This window comes from Gymnogyps californianus, chromosome 5 (genome assembly GCF_018139145.2).
Source record: "Gymnogyps californianus isolate 813 chromosome 5, ASM1813914v2, whole genome shotgun sequence".
Lineage (NCBI taxonomy): Eukaryota > Metazoa > Chordata > Aves > Accipitriformes > Cathartidae > Gymnogyps > Gymnogyps californianus.
Genome location: NC_059475.1, coordinates 19187370 through 19204907, shown reverse-complemented (window position 1 = coordinate 19204907; position 17538 = coordinate 19187370). Strand labels below are relative to the sequence as shown.

Sequence of the window (17538 nt, the reverse complement as noted above, 5' to 3'; positions counted from 1 at the left end):
CTGCAGTTTACTGTGGTTTTATATCTAGCTGATGAAATACTTAAATGAATATAAATATTTTCATATACAGTGAACTAGAAATACTTTCGACTGAAAAAAAAAATCTCTCCTCCGTTAAAATTTCAGCCAAGAAGTGTCCTTACAACATGCAGTACCAGGAGTGCAGCTCCCCCTGTGCTGACACATGCACCAATCCTGAGCGATCTCAGTTTTGTGAAGAACACTGTATGGATGGTTGTTTCTGCCCCCCAGGCAAGTTCTTATGTACTCACATCTCTGATCTCAAAGAACAACAACAGCTTACCTGTAGGATTTGGGCAGGTTCCATGGGGTTTAAGCCTCCTGTATTTGCATTTTTCACAGCTGCAAGTGACAAGCATTTGTCGTGTGTCAGCTGAGAAAAGATATCTGAATTAATTGCCAATACATGTGCAATATTCAGAAAGCAGGAAAGCAGAACAGCAAACAGATCAAGACCAGTCTCTCAACAAGCCACCTGTACTATGATAAGTCCCTCTTTCAAAGCAGGTGGAATTTAAGAATACAAAGATTGAATCCTTCACTATGCAAATTGGCATAGTCTTACTGTCCTCAGCATAGGTATGGCCATTCACGACAGCTGCAGATCTGTCTCTAAGGCGGTATTTAGGATTTGTGACAAACAAAAATGGTGTATAGGAAATGCCTCTTCAATTGGTCAAGGTTTTGTCTTTTTTTTAATCTAGGGACTGTATTTGATGACATCACCAATTCTGGCTGCATTCCCCATCAGCAGTGCTCCTGTGTTTATAATGGCAACACCTACGCTACAGGAACTTCTTTTTCAGAGCAGTGCCATTCCTGGTAATCTTTTTTACTTCTCTAACTTACTATTTCCTCTCATATATTTAATGACTTTAATGGTTTATTATATGCAATTGCATCAGTGGTAATTGATATGTGTATTTAACTGACCGCTACAGTTCCAAAATATCCCTAAAGAACATTCTTTGTTTTATTTAGCAACAGCCTTAACTAGCTTTGCACTCTAACTCAGGGTGATCAAAGCAAGGATTTACAATGTTTAGATTTCTCACCAGTCAATTAAAATGCTTCCTCTTTGTTTATTTTGTTCAAACACTTGGACTTCTCTAAGGGGAATGAAGTTGCAGTCATTTATGTATTTGCAAATATTTATTTTCTCTGGAGAAAGCAAGGGATGACACAATACAACCTCAATTTCACAATTATTAATCCTGTATCTGAGAACTAGCACATCACCTTAGAAAACAGATATGCTCTGCATCAGGAGTAGATGTGGGGTTACATTTCTGTTAGTTTCTGATACATTTGTATAACAAAACAGAAGAGATTTTAATTGTCATTTAATTGCCATTGTGCTTTATGTTAGCTGCAAAAAACAAGCAATTACTCATCCAATACCTGTTGCTGGAGAGTTCACCTGTCCAAAGAAGGAAAACAATTAAATAAGCAAAGTGAATGTATACCAAAGTCATTCCTTTTAATGTGTTGCATCACATGTTCGCAATGTTTTGGAAGGTCTTAAACCTAGATTTACTGTGTGTCAAACCACAGCTTGAAGGGAAAAACAGTACCAGGATAGCTGAACCTAACATCACTGTAATTCCTTTCACTCTGGACCACTGTTACTAATTTCAACTAACTTTATTCTCTCTCTTCCAGTACCTGTAATGGAGGCCAGTGGAGTTGCCAAGACATGTCATGCCCAGGAATATGTTCAGTAGAGGGAGGTTCACACATTTCCACATATGATAAAAAACATTACGATCACCATGGAGACTGCACTTACGTCCTTTCTAAGGTGGGAATCAGATATTACTAGGTCATAAAGCCTTTCTTTTATACAAAGAAAAGGTGACCTCAATCAACACTTTTGAAACTTAACTCTTTTGACATACAGGCGTTAAATTGCCTCTCACTTAGCCAGAAGTTTACTAGAACATATGCTGCTATTCAAATGACAATCATCAGTTAACTATTAGGATGTCATGCAACAGTATGTGGTGTTTACTGGGGAATTTCCAGTTCTGTGATGTAGTAATTGCTGAAGAGCATTGCCTTTTTTAAGAACTTGCTTAGTCTACATTCTTCAGTGTGATTAATCCAGCTTTCTTACTGAGTTGCATAATTTTTGCCATGTTACTATATTATATGGTATTGGGCCAAATGGTACAAGTCTGAAAAATTACACTAACGGTTCTGAAAAAAAAAAAATATTGAATTTATAAAATGAATATTTTTATTTCATTTCTGGGAAGTTCAAATACAGAAAATCAGTTCAAGTCAACTGATACATTTCATTTAGGTTTTGAACATTTTAAAACAGATTTAAAAATAAGTCAAAAGAAATAGAAAAATTAAATGTTAATTATAATCAAAATATTTCATTACAGCAATGTGCAAGTGAAATGTTTTCATCTTTTAGGGTTTTTTTCTGTTTGTTCTTTGCTTTCCTTTTTCCCCTTCTGCACAACTCAGTAAAAAAAAAAAAAAGCTGTATGTTACTGTTCTCCTGAAAAATGTTTTATCTGAAATTTTGGTCTAGCATTGATACCAGCTACAGAAAGATGAGAGATGCAGTAGAATTGAATCAAACATTAGAAGTGGGCATGAATAAAAACTCCAAATATGGATATCATCAATAAAATGCAAAATCAGATTCTAATTCTCTCATTTTTCCTAATCATTACAAAAAGCAAAACTGAATCTTAGGCCAAAGAAGGCCTGGGACTTGGGAAAGTCTGGATCTTCTCCAGAAACAGAAATATTTTTTCAGAGTTGCGAGAAAATTTTACAGGGAAAGCTTCTGTAATTAGCCTTTCATGAAATAACTGTTGGCATTTTTTTTCAGCACTGTAAAGATGAAACATTCACCATCCTGGTAGAACTACGCAAATGTGGCCTAACAGACACTGAGACATGCTTAAAGACAGTGACCCTCAACATGAATAAAGGACAAACTGTAAGAACGCAAAATAAGCATGGGAAACAACTATTAAAAATATGGGGAGCAAAGAAGCTAGACCTTAATCAGTCAGAGAACTTAATTTCTCTCTCAGATGGTCAGCATATGCAATAAGTACATGTTATTTTTAATTAAGTGAAAAGAAATTGATTTTGTTATGAAAATCAAATCAGCCATAAGTTTGGCTTTGTGGAAGTTCATTAAGAAAAACATTGTACTCACAAAGCAGAAAAAAGCTATTTTCTCTGCCAATTAGATGGGAAAAGCTTGTAGGTTAGAAATGACACGTACAACAGTAAGGGATGTAATTCGTCACAAAGATGAGTTCGAAGAAACCAAAATGATGTAATTTCCTAAGGAGATGAGAAAGTGTCTTTAAAAGTAATTCTTTTATGGCAGGGAAAATTAGTAAAGTGTACAAAGTGGAAAGAGGGAAGAGGTGAAACCACAAAAACCTACTCTTTTTATTTAATATCTTTTTAATTAATATCACTGGAGTCATCACCGTTATCACTCTTTGGACTATAGTTAGCCTTCCCACAGCTGCCTCTTGTTCCTCTTCCCTATTAGCTCATCGAGGTCAAACCTGATGGTGGTGTGTTTGTGAACTCGATCTACACCCAGCTGCCCATCTCAGCAGGTATTTTTTTCTCTAACAGTCTGTGAGCAATAATCTCAGAACTTCAACTCCACACCTGCTTATTCTCTTAAACTATGGAAGATAAAAGGACTGTGAGTTGTTCAGAACTTACATGTTCATACCTCAGTTCTCTTTGGGATATTTCCTGAGCCACACAAGTGCTTTTGAAGTAGAAGTGGGAAGGTTGGTGTCATAAAGAAATGGGAGACAGTACAAGCATAGGCAAGAGTTCAAACAGAAGCAAACAGCATTTACACTCTCCTGATTTGTTCACTGTGAGGTTTACTTCCTTCTCACTGCCCAAAATTGAACACAGAAGACATCTGTTTACCTCTTCTACCTCTTCTTTTTTTTTTTTAACTTATCACCCCTGTGCTCACACTTCCTCAGACAGAAATTTGATTTTTGCTCTCTGTCTCAATAACTAATGATTCTATGTGATATCTCTGACCTCCAGATCTGCTTATTTTCCCTCTCCAGCAGAGTGAGGGCTCCAATGTATGCTGTACAAGCTTAGAAACAAAAATAGAAGTATTCTTTTTAACGCTCAGCGCCATACAGTTTTTCCTTCTTATTCTCTTGGAAGGAGTAATCTCCAACTACTTAATGTTGAGACAGCAAATAAACTTAACAACTTGGTAGCTACAAGCAAATTCTGAACTGTAAATTTTTATTTATATTTCTGATTCATTTTCATAAAGATTGGCTTTATTTTACCTCAGAATTTGCAACAATGGCAATAGAAATTCAGGAAGAATAGTATAATGATGCACTGTTTCCAGCATTTGACCTCATTCAGAAAGTGATTGTTCTGTTTTTCATCTGTAGCTAGTGCCACTGTGTTCAGACCTTCATCCTTCTTCATCATCATACATACAAACTTTGGCGTTCACCTTGAAATCCAAATCACACCCATCATGCAAGTGTTTGTGCGACTGGATTCTATTTTCAAAGACCAGACCTGTGGTAAGTGAATGAAATATAAGAACATCTTGCTTAATGTCTTTTGTCTAGTATGAGCAGTATAAACTTTTCACTGCTTTTCAACAGGTCTCTGTGGAAATTTCAATAATATCCAAACTGACGACTTCAAGGTCATAAGTGGAATAACTGAAGGAACAGCAACAGCATTTGCTAATACATGGAAAACTCAGGCCTCATGCCCTAATATCCAGCGCACTTTTGAGAACCCTTGTGCACTCAGCATTGATAATGGTGTGTGCTTCTTAGAATTTTTTCTAGGGTTTTTTTGCTCATCCCTAAGGAAAACACATCTGTTGGAAAGCAAAGATAAGAGAATAAAGACTTATATACTTAGTAAAAACATACATCTGAAATCAGAAACAGATATTCAAAATGAAAGCACTAGGGACAAGTAACAAAGTAAAAGAAGAGTCAGAGAAACAACTGAAGGGAACTGTATGGTCATTGAAAACAGAGAGGGTGTCTAAGCTGACAACTTGGTCTCAGAGGAGTGGATTGCAGGAGTATCTTTGGAAATCTTTTATTCATCCCCTTCAGCAAGTCCTCTTCTTTAGTTTTAGGAACCTTAGCCCGCAAGGTAAGTGAAAAAAAGACAGGAGAAGGAGAGATTTGACGTAATTTCAGAATTGGCTTCATAGACCAGGGCAGTGTGTTTTTCTGACTAATGAAATACAAAGAGTAATGTGTATTTGTATTGTTTGTTCTCTTCACAGAAAAATATGCTCAGCATTGGTGTGGACTACTAACTGACAGCAAAGGACCTTTTGCTGATTGTCACTATGCAGTGAATCCCTCTGTTTACCACATGGTACTTTATTAGACTGTTTTTCCTGTTAGAAACAATAGAAATACGATCATTACAACTAGCTACCAGAAAAGGACTGTTCCAGACATGTCTCTTGTCTTATGCAATGCCTGTATTTTCATTTCTGCACTGCAGCACTTCCTTCTTTCAACATGTGTTTCTGTTTGTATTGTAACATTACCTTATTTCAATTGTCAGTCTTGGCTTCAAGATCCTGACTTGCTTGCAAATGAAAAGGCAGCTATTTACTCCTGGATGGATATACACATATAGTAGGAAGTGTATGTAAAGGCATGTCAAATGCTTGTTTGACTAGCAGTGAATTATTGTCTCATCAGCCTCATATCTCATTAATAACTATTTGGCACAGAAAGCCCATTAGCTAATTATCATCATTCTGCTATCAATGTGTTGCCAATCTTTCTTCTCACTATGAATCATCCAGGTATGGACGCTGGTGAAATGATGTGTCTAGAGTGCATACTGTGAATAGAGCTTTGTATGCTATTGTGCAGCGTATTCGTAAATATGGTTCAGAGGAACATGAAGCTGTTAAATGTATAACAGACTTTAAGACCACTGTTTCCCAATAATAACTACAGATATCAACTGAATTTCCATTACCTTCATTATACTCTGACAGGAAACTTAGACAAACACTGGGAAGTGATAAAGCTATGCCAGTGTTGTTTATGAGTGAGCATATCTGAAGAAGGATTAGTGCATAAGACCAGAAAGAGAACATTCATTTTTTTTTAGATTGACAATATTACCAGTGCTGAGACTTTATTCTTCTCCGCATTCTTAGAACTGCATGTTTGACACATGTAACTGTGAAAATAGTGAGGACTGTCTGTGTGCAGCCCTGTCTTCCTATGTGAGAGCTTGTGCTGCAAAAGGAATCCAGCTGCATGGATGGAGGACTGATGTCTGCTGTAAGTACTCTTAACTATCCCCTTTCCTAAGACCACACATTAATAAAAACTGCTAATCAGAGATTATTTTATACTGATTTCTAGACAAATATAGTAAGTGTTGAGGAAGGGATTTTGTTAAGTGCCCTCCTGGAAGTAATTCTCTGCTGTTTCCTTAGAATCAATCCATTGCTAGCAAGAGTGAATAAGAATAGACGGGAGACATAGCTTACTTAGGAAAGAGACTGCTGTTACGGAAGTGCCTCCACCTGTTTCTGTGCAACTTTGAATTTCACTGCAGCTTTATGTATCACAAGTTATTGTAGAGAAAATGTGACACATTAGAATAACAGTACTAGTAATACTAACCAGAACACTTGCAAATGAAAGGTCTCTGAAGCTGCATGCTGGGTTCCACTGATCCAGTAGGTCTGTTTTCAGCATACCAGGAGACATTCAGGGAGACATCTTGTCTCTTGCTTCAAAAGGTTTAGAAGTCTTGGCAATGAATGGCAGCGCCAAATGGAGGTTTCTTTCTGAAATTTCATTTGAAAAAATATTTTCTTCTTTGCACACATCAGTTATTCCACATGTACAGTAGCTTTTCAGGTCTAACTCCGGAAGTATTCAGAAATACATCTACATTAAATATGCAACATAGGCAGAGGTGTACAGTATTGTTTACATGTTGTTTCTACTGCCTATGATTTCTTTTTTCCCACCGTAAATTACGATCTGGAATTAACAAACCTATTCTATTTTCCTGTCTAAAGCAAAATACACCACCTCATGTCCCAAATCCCTAAGCTACAGCTATATCATCTCTTCCTGTCAACCCACTTGTCGGTCTCTGAGTGACCCTGATGTCACATGCAACATTAAGTTTGTCCCAGTTGATGGCTGCACCTGCGTAAATGGAACCTACATGGATGACAGTGGCAAATGTGTGCCTGCTAATGAATGCCCCTGCTACTACAGAGGATCTCCCATACCATTTGGAGAAGTTGTCCATGAAAATGGGCTTGTATGGTAAGTGAATCTTTTGCAAAACACTCAAGCAATAGTACATGTATGTTCTTATCAAAATCTGCTACATTTAAACTGGTCTCACCCTGCCTTATCTGAATTTCAATACAATGCTCTGTCATTTTTTTCAACTTTATTTTCAACTTTTAAGAATGGTACATATTCCCCTGAGCTGGAAGACAGGGACGGGGAGCAGAATGAAGCCCCTATAAGCCAAGGGGAAACGGTTAGTGACCTGCTACACCACTTAGACACACACAAGTCTATGGGGCCGGATGGGATCCATCCAAGGGTACTGAGGGAGCTGGCAGAAGCTCCTCCACCAAGCCACTTCCAATCATTTATCAGCAGTCCTGGCTAACTGGCGAGGTCCCAGTTGACTGGAGGTTAGCAAATCTGACGCCCATCTACAAGAAGGGCCAGGAGGATGATCCAGGGAACTACAGGCCTGTCAGTCTGACCTCGGTGCCGGGGAAAGTTATGGAGCTGATCATCTTGAGTGCCATCACATGGCACGTACAGGACAACCAGGTGATCAGGCCCAGTCAGCATAGGTTATGAAAGGCAGGTCCTGCTTGACTAACCTGATCTCCTTCTATGACAAGGTGACCCACTTAGTGGATGAGGGAAAAGCTGTGGATGTTGTTTACCTGGACTTTAGTAAAGCCTTTGACACTGTTTCCCACAGCATTCTCCTGGAGACGCTGGCTGCTTGTGGCTTGGACAGGTGTACTCTTCACTGGGTAAAAAACTGGCTGGATGGCTGGGCCCAAAGAGTTGTGGTGAATAGAGTTAAATCCAGTTGGCGGCCTGTCATAAGTGGTGTTCCCCAGGGCTCAGTATTGGGGCCAGTTCTGTTTAATATCTTTATCAATGATCTGGATGAGGGGATCAAGTGCACCCTCAGTAAGTTTGCAGACGACACCAAGTTGGGCGGGAGTGTTGATCTGCTGGAGCGTAGGAAGGCTCTACAGAGGGATCTGGACAGGCTGGATCGATGGGCCGAGGCCAATTGTATGAGATTCAACAAGGCTAAGTGCCAGGTCCTGCACTTGGGTCACAACAACCGCGTGCAACGCTATAGGGTTGGGGAAGAGTGGCTGGAAAGCTGCCCAGCGGAAAAGGACCTGGGGGTGTTGGTCGACAGCCGCCTGAATATGAGCCGGCAGCGTGCCCAGGTGGCCAAGAAGGCCAATAGCATCCTGGCTTGTATCAGAAATGGTGCGGCCAGCAAGGATGAGGGAACGGATCATCCCCCTGTACTCGGCGCTGGTGAGGCCACACCTCAAATACTGTGTGCAGTTTTGGGTCCCTCACTACAAGAAAGACATTGAGGTGCTGGAGTGTCTCCAAAGAAAAGCAACAAAGCTGGTGAAGGGTCCAGAGAACAAGTCTTATGAGGAGCAGCTGAGGGAACTGGGGTTGTTTAGTCTGGAGGAAAGGAGGCTGAGGGGAGACCTTATTGCTGTCTACAACTACTTGAAAGGAGGTTGTAGCGAGGTGGGTGTCAGTCTCTTCTCCCAAGTAGCAAGTGATAGGACGAGAGGAAACGGCCTCAAGTTGCACCAGGGAAGGTTTAGATTGCATATGAGGAAAAATTTTTTCACTGAAAGGGTTATCAAGCACTGAAACAGGCTGCCCAGGGAAGTGGTGAAGTCACCATCCCTGGAGGTATTTAAAAAACATGTAGATGTGGCATTAGGGACATGGTTTACTGGTGGACTTGGCAGTGTTAGGCTTACGGTTGGACTCGATGATCTTAAGGGTCTTTTCCAACCTACATGATTCTATGATTCTATGATATTTCCAGATTGATAGAGCAATTGTATTTAGGTGCATTTTCTATTTAATTCCATGATTTTTGAAGCATAAAATTATGACAACACCAGCAAGGAAAGGTCTTATGAGAAAGTAAGTAACAAGCAGAGACATATACTCATTTCAACCTATGATTTTTTCCTGTTAAGCCATAATGGATATCATGAAAGCAGCACTGGTAGTGGTATTGAGGGAAATTCTTTCCTGAGACTGCAAAACAGCATTCTGGAATTCCTTCAAAAATTCTGAAACTTGACAAAAAAGAAGTAGCTCTCAGTCTCAATACATGGTTTGAGAGGGAAAAAAAAATGTTTTTCCCTCTCCTACAGCACTTGCATCCAGGGAAGACTGAATTGCATTGGAGCACCAAATCCAACTCCAGGTAAAAAAAAAAATCTTCCACTTATCTTTTTCTCTGTGCCAGGTTTTGGACAGAAATAGTTAATAGAATTGATTTTTCTTAACGGATTTTTAAATAATAGAAGTATTTCTCATTTAGTTATAGTGCAGCAGTTACGATAAAAGGCAGGAGTGAACCTAGATTAATGATGAGACCTCTTTTTCATAAAGATTTTTTTCTGAAATACTGTGGGGGTTTTTCCAGGAATTCAGTGCTCTGGAGTGAATCTATTTAGCAGATTGAGTAGGGACAGCAATCCCTACTAACTGAAATACGCAATTTCTAAAGAATTTCTAGATGGTTTTAATGGCTACAGCTGTGCCATTTCTTACTGCTCTCACTTCTTTCCTTCTTTTAGCCTGTGAATCTCCCATGGTCTACTTTGACTGTAAAAACATCACTGCAGGAACAACTGGAGCAGAATGTCAAAAAAGTTGCCACACTCTGGATATGCAGTGTGTAAGTATGTCATGGCTGGATGAAATGGTGCTTCCAGGTTTTGCCTGTGCTCTTGGTGCTAAAGTAATTGATCTATCATCTGATCTACTCCAAATCTACAACACAGATACTTTGTTCTTGTAGCAAAAGCCCAAAACCATGTTATGAAGCATTAACGATGGGACCCTTAGACCAAAACATAATAAAGTAACATCCAAGTTAATTCATAAAATTGGTGTCTGCCTTTCTTCAGCTACTGCAGGTAACAGTAATTAGTAGTGAAAATATCTAGGGCTCTGCCACACATTTTAATTCTTTAGGAGAAAATTACTGGCTATAAGCTGGCTATGAGAAATCTTTCTTTCTCATACCATGATGTAATTGTGAACTTCTTGCACATCTGTCATGGTTTAACCCCAGTCAGCAACTAAGCACCATGCAGCCGCTTCCCCCTCCCCCCTCCCAGTGGGGTGAGGAGGAGGAAAGGGAAAAAAAGTAAAACTCGTGGGTTGAGATAAGAACAGTTTAATAACTGAAGTAAAATATAATACTAACAATAGTAATAATGAAATATAATAATAATAATAATAATAGTAATGAAAAGGAATATAACAAAAAAAGGAGGGGGGGGGGAAGGAAAGAAAAAGCACAATGCAATTGCTCACCACCTGCTGACTGATGCCAGAGCCGTGATCCGCGCCTCCCGGCAAACTCCCCCCTGTTTATGTACTGGGCATGATGTTCCATGGTACGGAATACCCCTTTGGCTAGTTCAGGTCAGCTGCCCTGGCTATGCTCCCTCCCAGCTTCTTGCACACCTGCTTGCTGGCAGAGCATGGGAAACTGAAAAGTCCTTGGCTTAAGATAAGCGCTACTTAGCAACAACTAAAACATCAGCGTGTTATCAACATCATTCTCACGCTAAATCCAAAACACAGCACTGTACCAGCTACTAAGAAGAGAGTTAACTCTGTCCCAGCCAAAACCAGGACAACATCTAATTATATTAGTCCACCTAGGTGCATGGTAGCCACATGCCATTTCGTGAATAAGTACCATATGAGATAAACAGATTTCAATGTAACTCAACCAAACTGAAAAAAATATTACTTATTTTCTTTTTAAAGCTCCATTCAATCACAAATCACCCACTACAAAGTGCAATGCTTCTTCAGCTAACACAGAGCAAGACTTAGGATTCAATGTATTTAAAATTTCACAGGCTCCAGCAGAGCAATCAGGATTCGCATACATAAAACATTTATCTTTAACAGATTTATATTCTATTAAATCAATGGCTAATAACTTTCTTTTTGTTCCATTGTCCTATAAGTACTTCATAGTCCTCTCCCATTTAAACTGGGCAGCAATAAGACCATATAAAGACATTTTATGAGAATTTAATCTTCCTTTTTCTATTGTGATTATTTCATTCTGAAATTATATCTTCCTCTTGACTTTTCTAGTATAGCATGCAATGTATATCTGGCTGCGTGTGCCCAGCTGGGCTTGTGTTAGATGGGAATGGTGGTTGTATTCCTGAAGAGGAATGTCCCTGTATTCACAATGAAGCCATGTATCAGCCTGGGGAAAAGATCAACGTTGACTGTAACACCTGGTAAATATTTCCTCAGAAGTAGCATTCCTGGTTCCATCATTTGCCTTTCCAAAGATCTTAAATAGTATAGCAGTGAGGAAAGATTTGGACTGCACATTTCATCAATTGATGGATCTTTTAGTTTTGGATTAAACAGTATGTGCAGGTTTCCTTCTGATGTAGGCAGATGGCCAAAACACAGAATGGGAGGAAATCTTTGGGACTACAGCGTTCATTAAGTATTATCCTGTTTTGCAGTTAACGCATTCAGAGAAGCAGAACAGAACTTTGCTTTAATTCTTTACATGAAAAATGTAAAAGACTATTTTAACTCCAGAATCAATATAACATTTACCAGGGATGAGTTGCCAAACAAATATTGAGCTGTTGGGATATGTCTACCCAAAACAGTGAGTTGTTTTACTATTAAAATGTTTTATTCTCATTCCTAGTGTATGCAAGAACAGGAAGTGGGAATGCACTGAAGATCAATGTCTGGGTACTTGTGCTGTTTATGGAGATGGTCATTATAATACCTTTGATGACAAAAGGTTCAGCTTCAATGGAAACTGTGAATACACACTCGTCCAGGTACTGATAATTAGCAACAGTAAATGAGATGTAACCTTGATTGCGTCTACAAGAATAATACATTTTTAAATGTTATTCTCTACCCAGGACCACTGTGGGAAGAGTGGCACAGCCAATGGGACCTTCAGGGTTATCACTGAAAATATTCCCTGTGGCAACACTGGGACAACTTGCTCAAAATCTATCAAAGTTTTCTTAGAGGTAAGAAGGTTTTGAATATAGACCAGTTTTGTTCTGTATCTGTTTAGGGCTTAGGAGAAGCCTAGATATCCATTGCTTGAAGGAAGTTGGAAAAATATTTTAAAAAGCAAATCAACTTGTAAATTAAGCTGAAATCAGATTAAAGTGAAATACTTGGTAGAGCTTCCCAGCTTTCCATCTTTTCCATTTCCCACTCTATCTTATATAACTCTTGGGCAAACTACAGATCTACAGGAAAATTGTCTTTAGCAGAAATTTCGCCTGTCGTGTCAGAAGATTATTTTATTCTGTGCAATGTAGTTCCTCCATGACTGCCAAAACACCCTTTTTTGACCTACACCATTTAAAATACCTTTTTACCACAGTTCCAGGAACCTGAGATTTGAACTATATAGTTTTGATTTATCACATTTAGATTATTTGTTTTCATTATATAAACTATTCGTAGTACCCTTAAAAGCAGAAAAACATGTTTAAGAGCACAGCTGCAGCTATTGAGTTCATTTCTAATCACCTTTTCCTCCTGTTTCAGAGCTATGAACTGATACTTGGTGAGGAGCATATCAGTGTCATAAAGCGAGGACAGGATGAGGAGGTGCCATATACAGTCCGCTATATGGGTATGTACTTGGTAATTGAGACCACAAGCGGACTGATCCTCATGTGGGACAAGAAAACCAGCATCTTCATCAAGCTCAGCCCTGATTTTAAGGTGCGGAACTAGCAGTTAAATGGCAATTTATAGTCCAGATTTGGACTGGGTGTGAATTTTGTTGAGACCCTGCCAAGACCCCAAACAGGTGATGTCTCTAGCATTCCTGCAGGACATCCCATGTTGTTTTTCTTTCTTCTGGTGCCTCAGGAAGCCATGTCATCATCCTGCTGCTGTTCTGAGCTCTGAAGGCAGCTTTCAGTGCCTATTTGGCCTGACAGAACTTGAGCTGGCAATCCGCTTTTTCGGACTTGACTTTGTTAAAATTACCCACTGAACCTTGGTAAAGGTTATTAGACCTTGTTGAAATTACATAGCTACATGTGTAGAAATCAACTGAGTAGTCTTGATCTTGAAAGTAATCCATTGTTTCCAGTTCTCATTGACACACAAATCAAATTATCATACTTCAAGAACAAGGAAGTGAAGTATTATGAGTGAAAGCCTCTTGTAAAATGCTACCATGTATTTTTCAAGCATATATCTACACAGGCAATAAGGAAAATGTATTCCTGTTGTCATATTCCTTCTCCTAGCTTATGATACATAAGTACTAAAAACTGTAGTAAATGAGGAATTTGCTATCTTATTGTATACCACAGTGATATTTCAATTAGGTATATAAATTAAGTATAATTTAGAACTAGATACACAAATTTATTTCGGTATCATAGGTTCTTTTGCTGCCTCACCCACTGGCACTTTATAAAAATAGTAGTAATTTGGGAAGTATGCACCTTAGATTCATAGAGAAAGCATGGCATCTACGGTAGCCTATCACAGTTTTACAGATCCATAAATTTAGAATGAGGGATATTTCTGGATGTGCAAGGAAAATGTCATTTCTTTTTATACCTGTGAGCAGTCATAACAGTAAAGACTCAATAAGTAGACTATGTGGCTGGATGGGTAGTATTTATGACAGTTTTGTAAGACTGTCAAGCCTTATGTACTTCTATTGTATAAAACAAGGCTTAAATGAAAAGCTTAGTCAGCTAACTGTGAGTCCTCATTTCCTTGTTAAAGACATACCTCAAAGACAGAAGGTTACAATGACAAAGATGGTTTTATTGTTCAGATTTAAAAGAAGAAAAGTCAACAGCAGTATCCTTCTAGCATTAGTGGTCATGTTCTGTTGCTGAGGAAACAAAGGCTGAAGATGTTCAGGAATGTTAGAATGGAATGGCACCATTGTAAGAGCTGAATTTCAAGTATTCTTTCAGTCTCAGATGTTGTTCAAGTTTTCTCACATCCATTATTATTTTATTTACTTCCTTTTGCAGGGCCAGATCTGTGGCCTCTGTGGAAATTACGATGGCAATGGCATCAATGACTTTACTACAAGGAGTCAGTCTGTGGTAGAGAATGTCCTAGAGTTTGGAAACAGCTGGAAAGTATCCTCTACGTGTCCTGATGCTTACAGCATAAAGGACCCATGTTCTACCAACCCTTATCGAAAGTCCTGGTCAGAGAAGCAGTGTAGCATCATCAACAGCAACGTCTTTGCTGCCTGTCACTCTCAGGTATTACAAGGGCAGAAGTTCACTGTGTGAAGACTAGGTCTGCGTATTATTGAAGCTGTTATTCTCATACATTTTAACATGCATGCCTAATTCATTAGCATGTTTCACTTTGAATTGTGTCAGGAACACTTCAATCTGAATCCGCTCAATGGGGACATTTAGTTCATACGAAATATTGACCTGTTACGAAATAATAATAATTTCATAATTACTATGTATTTTCTTGTAGTGTGACTTGAATAAAAATTCTGTTATACCATGTACAGAACACAAGCTCAATGAAATAATTACATAGTAATGAAGCATCAGCATAGACATTATTGACACTAAGTACACACCAAACAATGCAGGGTAACTCTGTGCTCTTCCTATTACCTTAGTTCTTTCCACTGGCAGAGACCTTCATTTTCAAGTGCAGTTGCCTAATATTGCTTGGGAACATGAATCTGATCTTCCACTAGGATACAAGTCTCGGTGTCTAAAAATCTGTCAATAGGTGATTTGGATGTATCATCTGGCATCACCTCTGGTGTTTAACAGTGTATATAAACAAAAGAAAAAGAAATTACTGACGTAGGCCTTTTTTCTGAGACATTACAATTTTAAGAAAATTACCCTAGCAAAGCTAAAAAAGGATTTAGAGGCAGGATGTATAGTATTACATTTCTTTTTAATAACAGGTTGAACCAGCAAAATATTACCAAGCATGTGTGACAGATGCTTGTGCATGTGACACTGGAGGAGATTGTGACTGCTTTTGTACAGCAGTAGCTGCCTATGCTCAAGCATGTAGTGAAGTTGGTGTCTGCATAGCCTGGAGAACCCCATCAATCTGTCGTGAGTTTTATGTCATAAACACTTCTCTGAGAGTGTAGTTAAATGTACAGTGCCTTGCTGATGTCCTTGAACACACACTCCGGGTATCTTATGTATGTGCATTATAATCTCACCGTGTAGACTTTTCACACTAAGCTGTTTTGATGGTCACACAATTTCATCTATTCATTCATGGTTTTCAAGACTGATCAAGCAGCATTGCAGGGATGTGATGTATGGACATGAGTCAAAAAAAGCTCTTTTTTTTTTTTTTCTGAACATGTCCAAATTTCTGTTTCTCCTTAGCACTGTTCTGTGATTACTACAATCAACAAGGGGAATGTGAATGGCACTATAAGCCTTGTGGAGCCTCCTGTATGAAGACCTGTAGGAACCCAAGTGGAAAATGCCTCCATAACTTGTCAGGTTTAGAAGGTAAAAAGCGCTGCAGGTACCTTTAAGTGGGTACATTTTATTATATTTTTAATGGTCTTTAATGGAGTGTATTTCCCCCATCAGCTGCATTTGCACCATTCAATTCTGTTCAACATCATTGCATCCACATGAATGGAGGCAAAGTATGGAAATTGGAATTAAAAACATCTCTAGGACTAAGTCCTTGTGGGTGGGCTCTGCTGATGCTAGTACTCTGCATTACTTCCTAGAATTATTGGAAAAAATCAAATAGTAAAAATTATGACTATTAAAAACAAGACCTGCAAACACATTCTGCACAAATAAAACTTTTGCTGACTGTATCTCATTCTCACCTTTTCTACCTTCTGTATGCCCTTCTGCTTCCTTCAGGCTGCTACCCTAACTGCCCACCAGACAAGCCATATTTTCATGAGGATCAGATGAAGTGCGTTAGTCTCTGTGACTGTTATGATAATGAAGATGGAAAGATATATAGACGGGATCAATGTCATTTATGGTAAGACTTAACATACCAGCCTAATCGTGTACAAGGAAAAATGATCAAAATGGCGGTGGGAAATGTTACATGTTCCTGTTACAGGACAGGACTAGTTTATGCTGCCTGTGTAAATATAATGCCTTACTATCTAATGCCAGTTTTCTTACAACATTAGTAGTAAGAAGTTCTTACGTGATTTTATGTTCTGTTGAATTTGTTCCTGATTATGTTGTAAATCCTCAGCATAAAGATACAACAAGAATAGTAAGTCCTTTATGACCAGGCTTTCTCTATTTCCCATTCCTATGGCAGGAAATATATTGTTCCAGGAGTACAGATATCTAATAGGGGTCTACTTCCAAGGATTTTATTACATTCTTATACTGCTTGTAGTATTTAGACTCCTTCCCTTTTTAGCCTGCTTTTTAGTACAAAAACATTGCAAATGCAAGGAAAGTGATAAGGAGGAAAGAAGGAAAGTCTTTCTTAAGACTTCTACCTGTAGCTTTGCATAATATTTAGCTTCACTTCTATTTATAAGTTTGGGTTTAATATAAAGAAAGGTTTTGGAAAAAAATGGCAAAAAAGAAGCCGAAGTGAACTGGACACTCAAGGAATACACACAAATAAAGCGTCCTGTCTTTTGATGCTAGTATCTGGCAGAAAGGTGACTAATACAATTACTTCATAATCAAAAAAATATGTGGTTTTTTATGGTTTTTATTTCAGTGAATGCACATCTGAAGGTTTACAGTGCAAGTTTGATGATAAAGGTAAGACAGCTAAGAAGAATTATTAAGAAAATTAAATACTGGATATTATCTTTTCATAGAGGCCTGACAATAAACTTCTTCTGAATTTCAGCATGCCACTGCATTTATGAAGGGAACAGCTATAAATATGGTGAACTCATCTACAACACCACAGATGGAACTGGATGGTGTTTCAGTGCAACATGCGATGTCAATGGAACAATAAACAGAAATATCTTTAAATGTGGCATCTTTACAATAACCCCATTTACATTTTCTACAAGTCAGCCTACAACTACTGCTTCAGGTATGCACGAATACTCTTTTAAATAACTGAAAAATCTGTGGAAGGGACTGAAAATTGCCTGAAAGGGAGGGCCTTTGCATCACTTAATGGCATATACTTTTACTTGAAACTG

At 38.5% G+C, this 17538-nt stretch overlaps 1 protein-coding gene across 1 annotated transcript in view; it reads left to right on the top strand.

Moving 5' to 3' along the window:
- Positions 1-17538, top strand: part of LOC127016503 (mucin-5AC-like) — a 50479-nt gene that overhangs the window by 9104 nt on the left and 23837 nt on the right. The window contains exons 9-29 of the mRNA XM_050897028.1: positions 127-252; positions 726-843; positions 1684-1822; positions 2873-2983; positions 3557-3626; positions 4455-4592; positions 4677-4841; positions 5324-5418; positions 6224-6350; positions 7103-7358; positions 9503-9555; positions 9932-10032; positions 11478-11629; positions 12061-12199; positions 12287-12400; positions 12933-13112; positions 14396-14635; positions 15316-15472; positions 15758-15886; positions 16259-16385; positions 17097-17140. Coding sequence (XP_050752985.1) covers positions 127-252; positions 726-843; positions 1684-1822; positions 2873-2983; positions 3557-3626; positions 4455-4592; positions 4677-4841; positions 5324-5418; positions 6224-6350; positions 7103-7358; positions 9503-9555; positions 9932-10032; positions 11478-11629; positions 12061-12199; positions 12287-12400; positions 12933-13112; positions 14396-14635; positions 15316-15472; positions 15758-15886; positions 16259-16385; positions 17097-17140 — 2781 coding nt within the window. The remainder of the gene's footprint in view (positions 1-126; positions 253-725; positions 844-1683; positions 1823-2872; positions 2984-3556; positions 3627-4454; positions 4593-4676; positions 4842-5323; positions 5419-6223; positions 6351-7102; positions 7359-9502; positions 9556-9931; positions 10033-11477; positions 11630-12060; positions 12200-12286; positions 12401-12932; positions 13113-14395; positions 14636-15315; positions 15473-15757; positions 15887-16258; positions 16386-17096; positions 17141-17538) is intronic.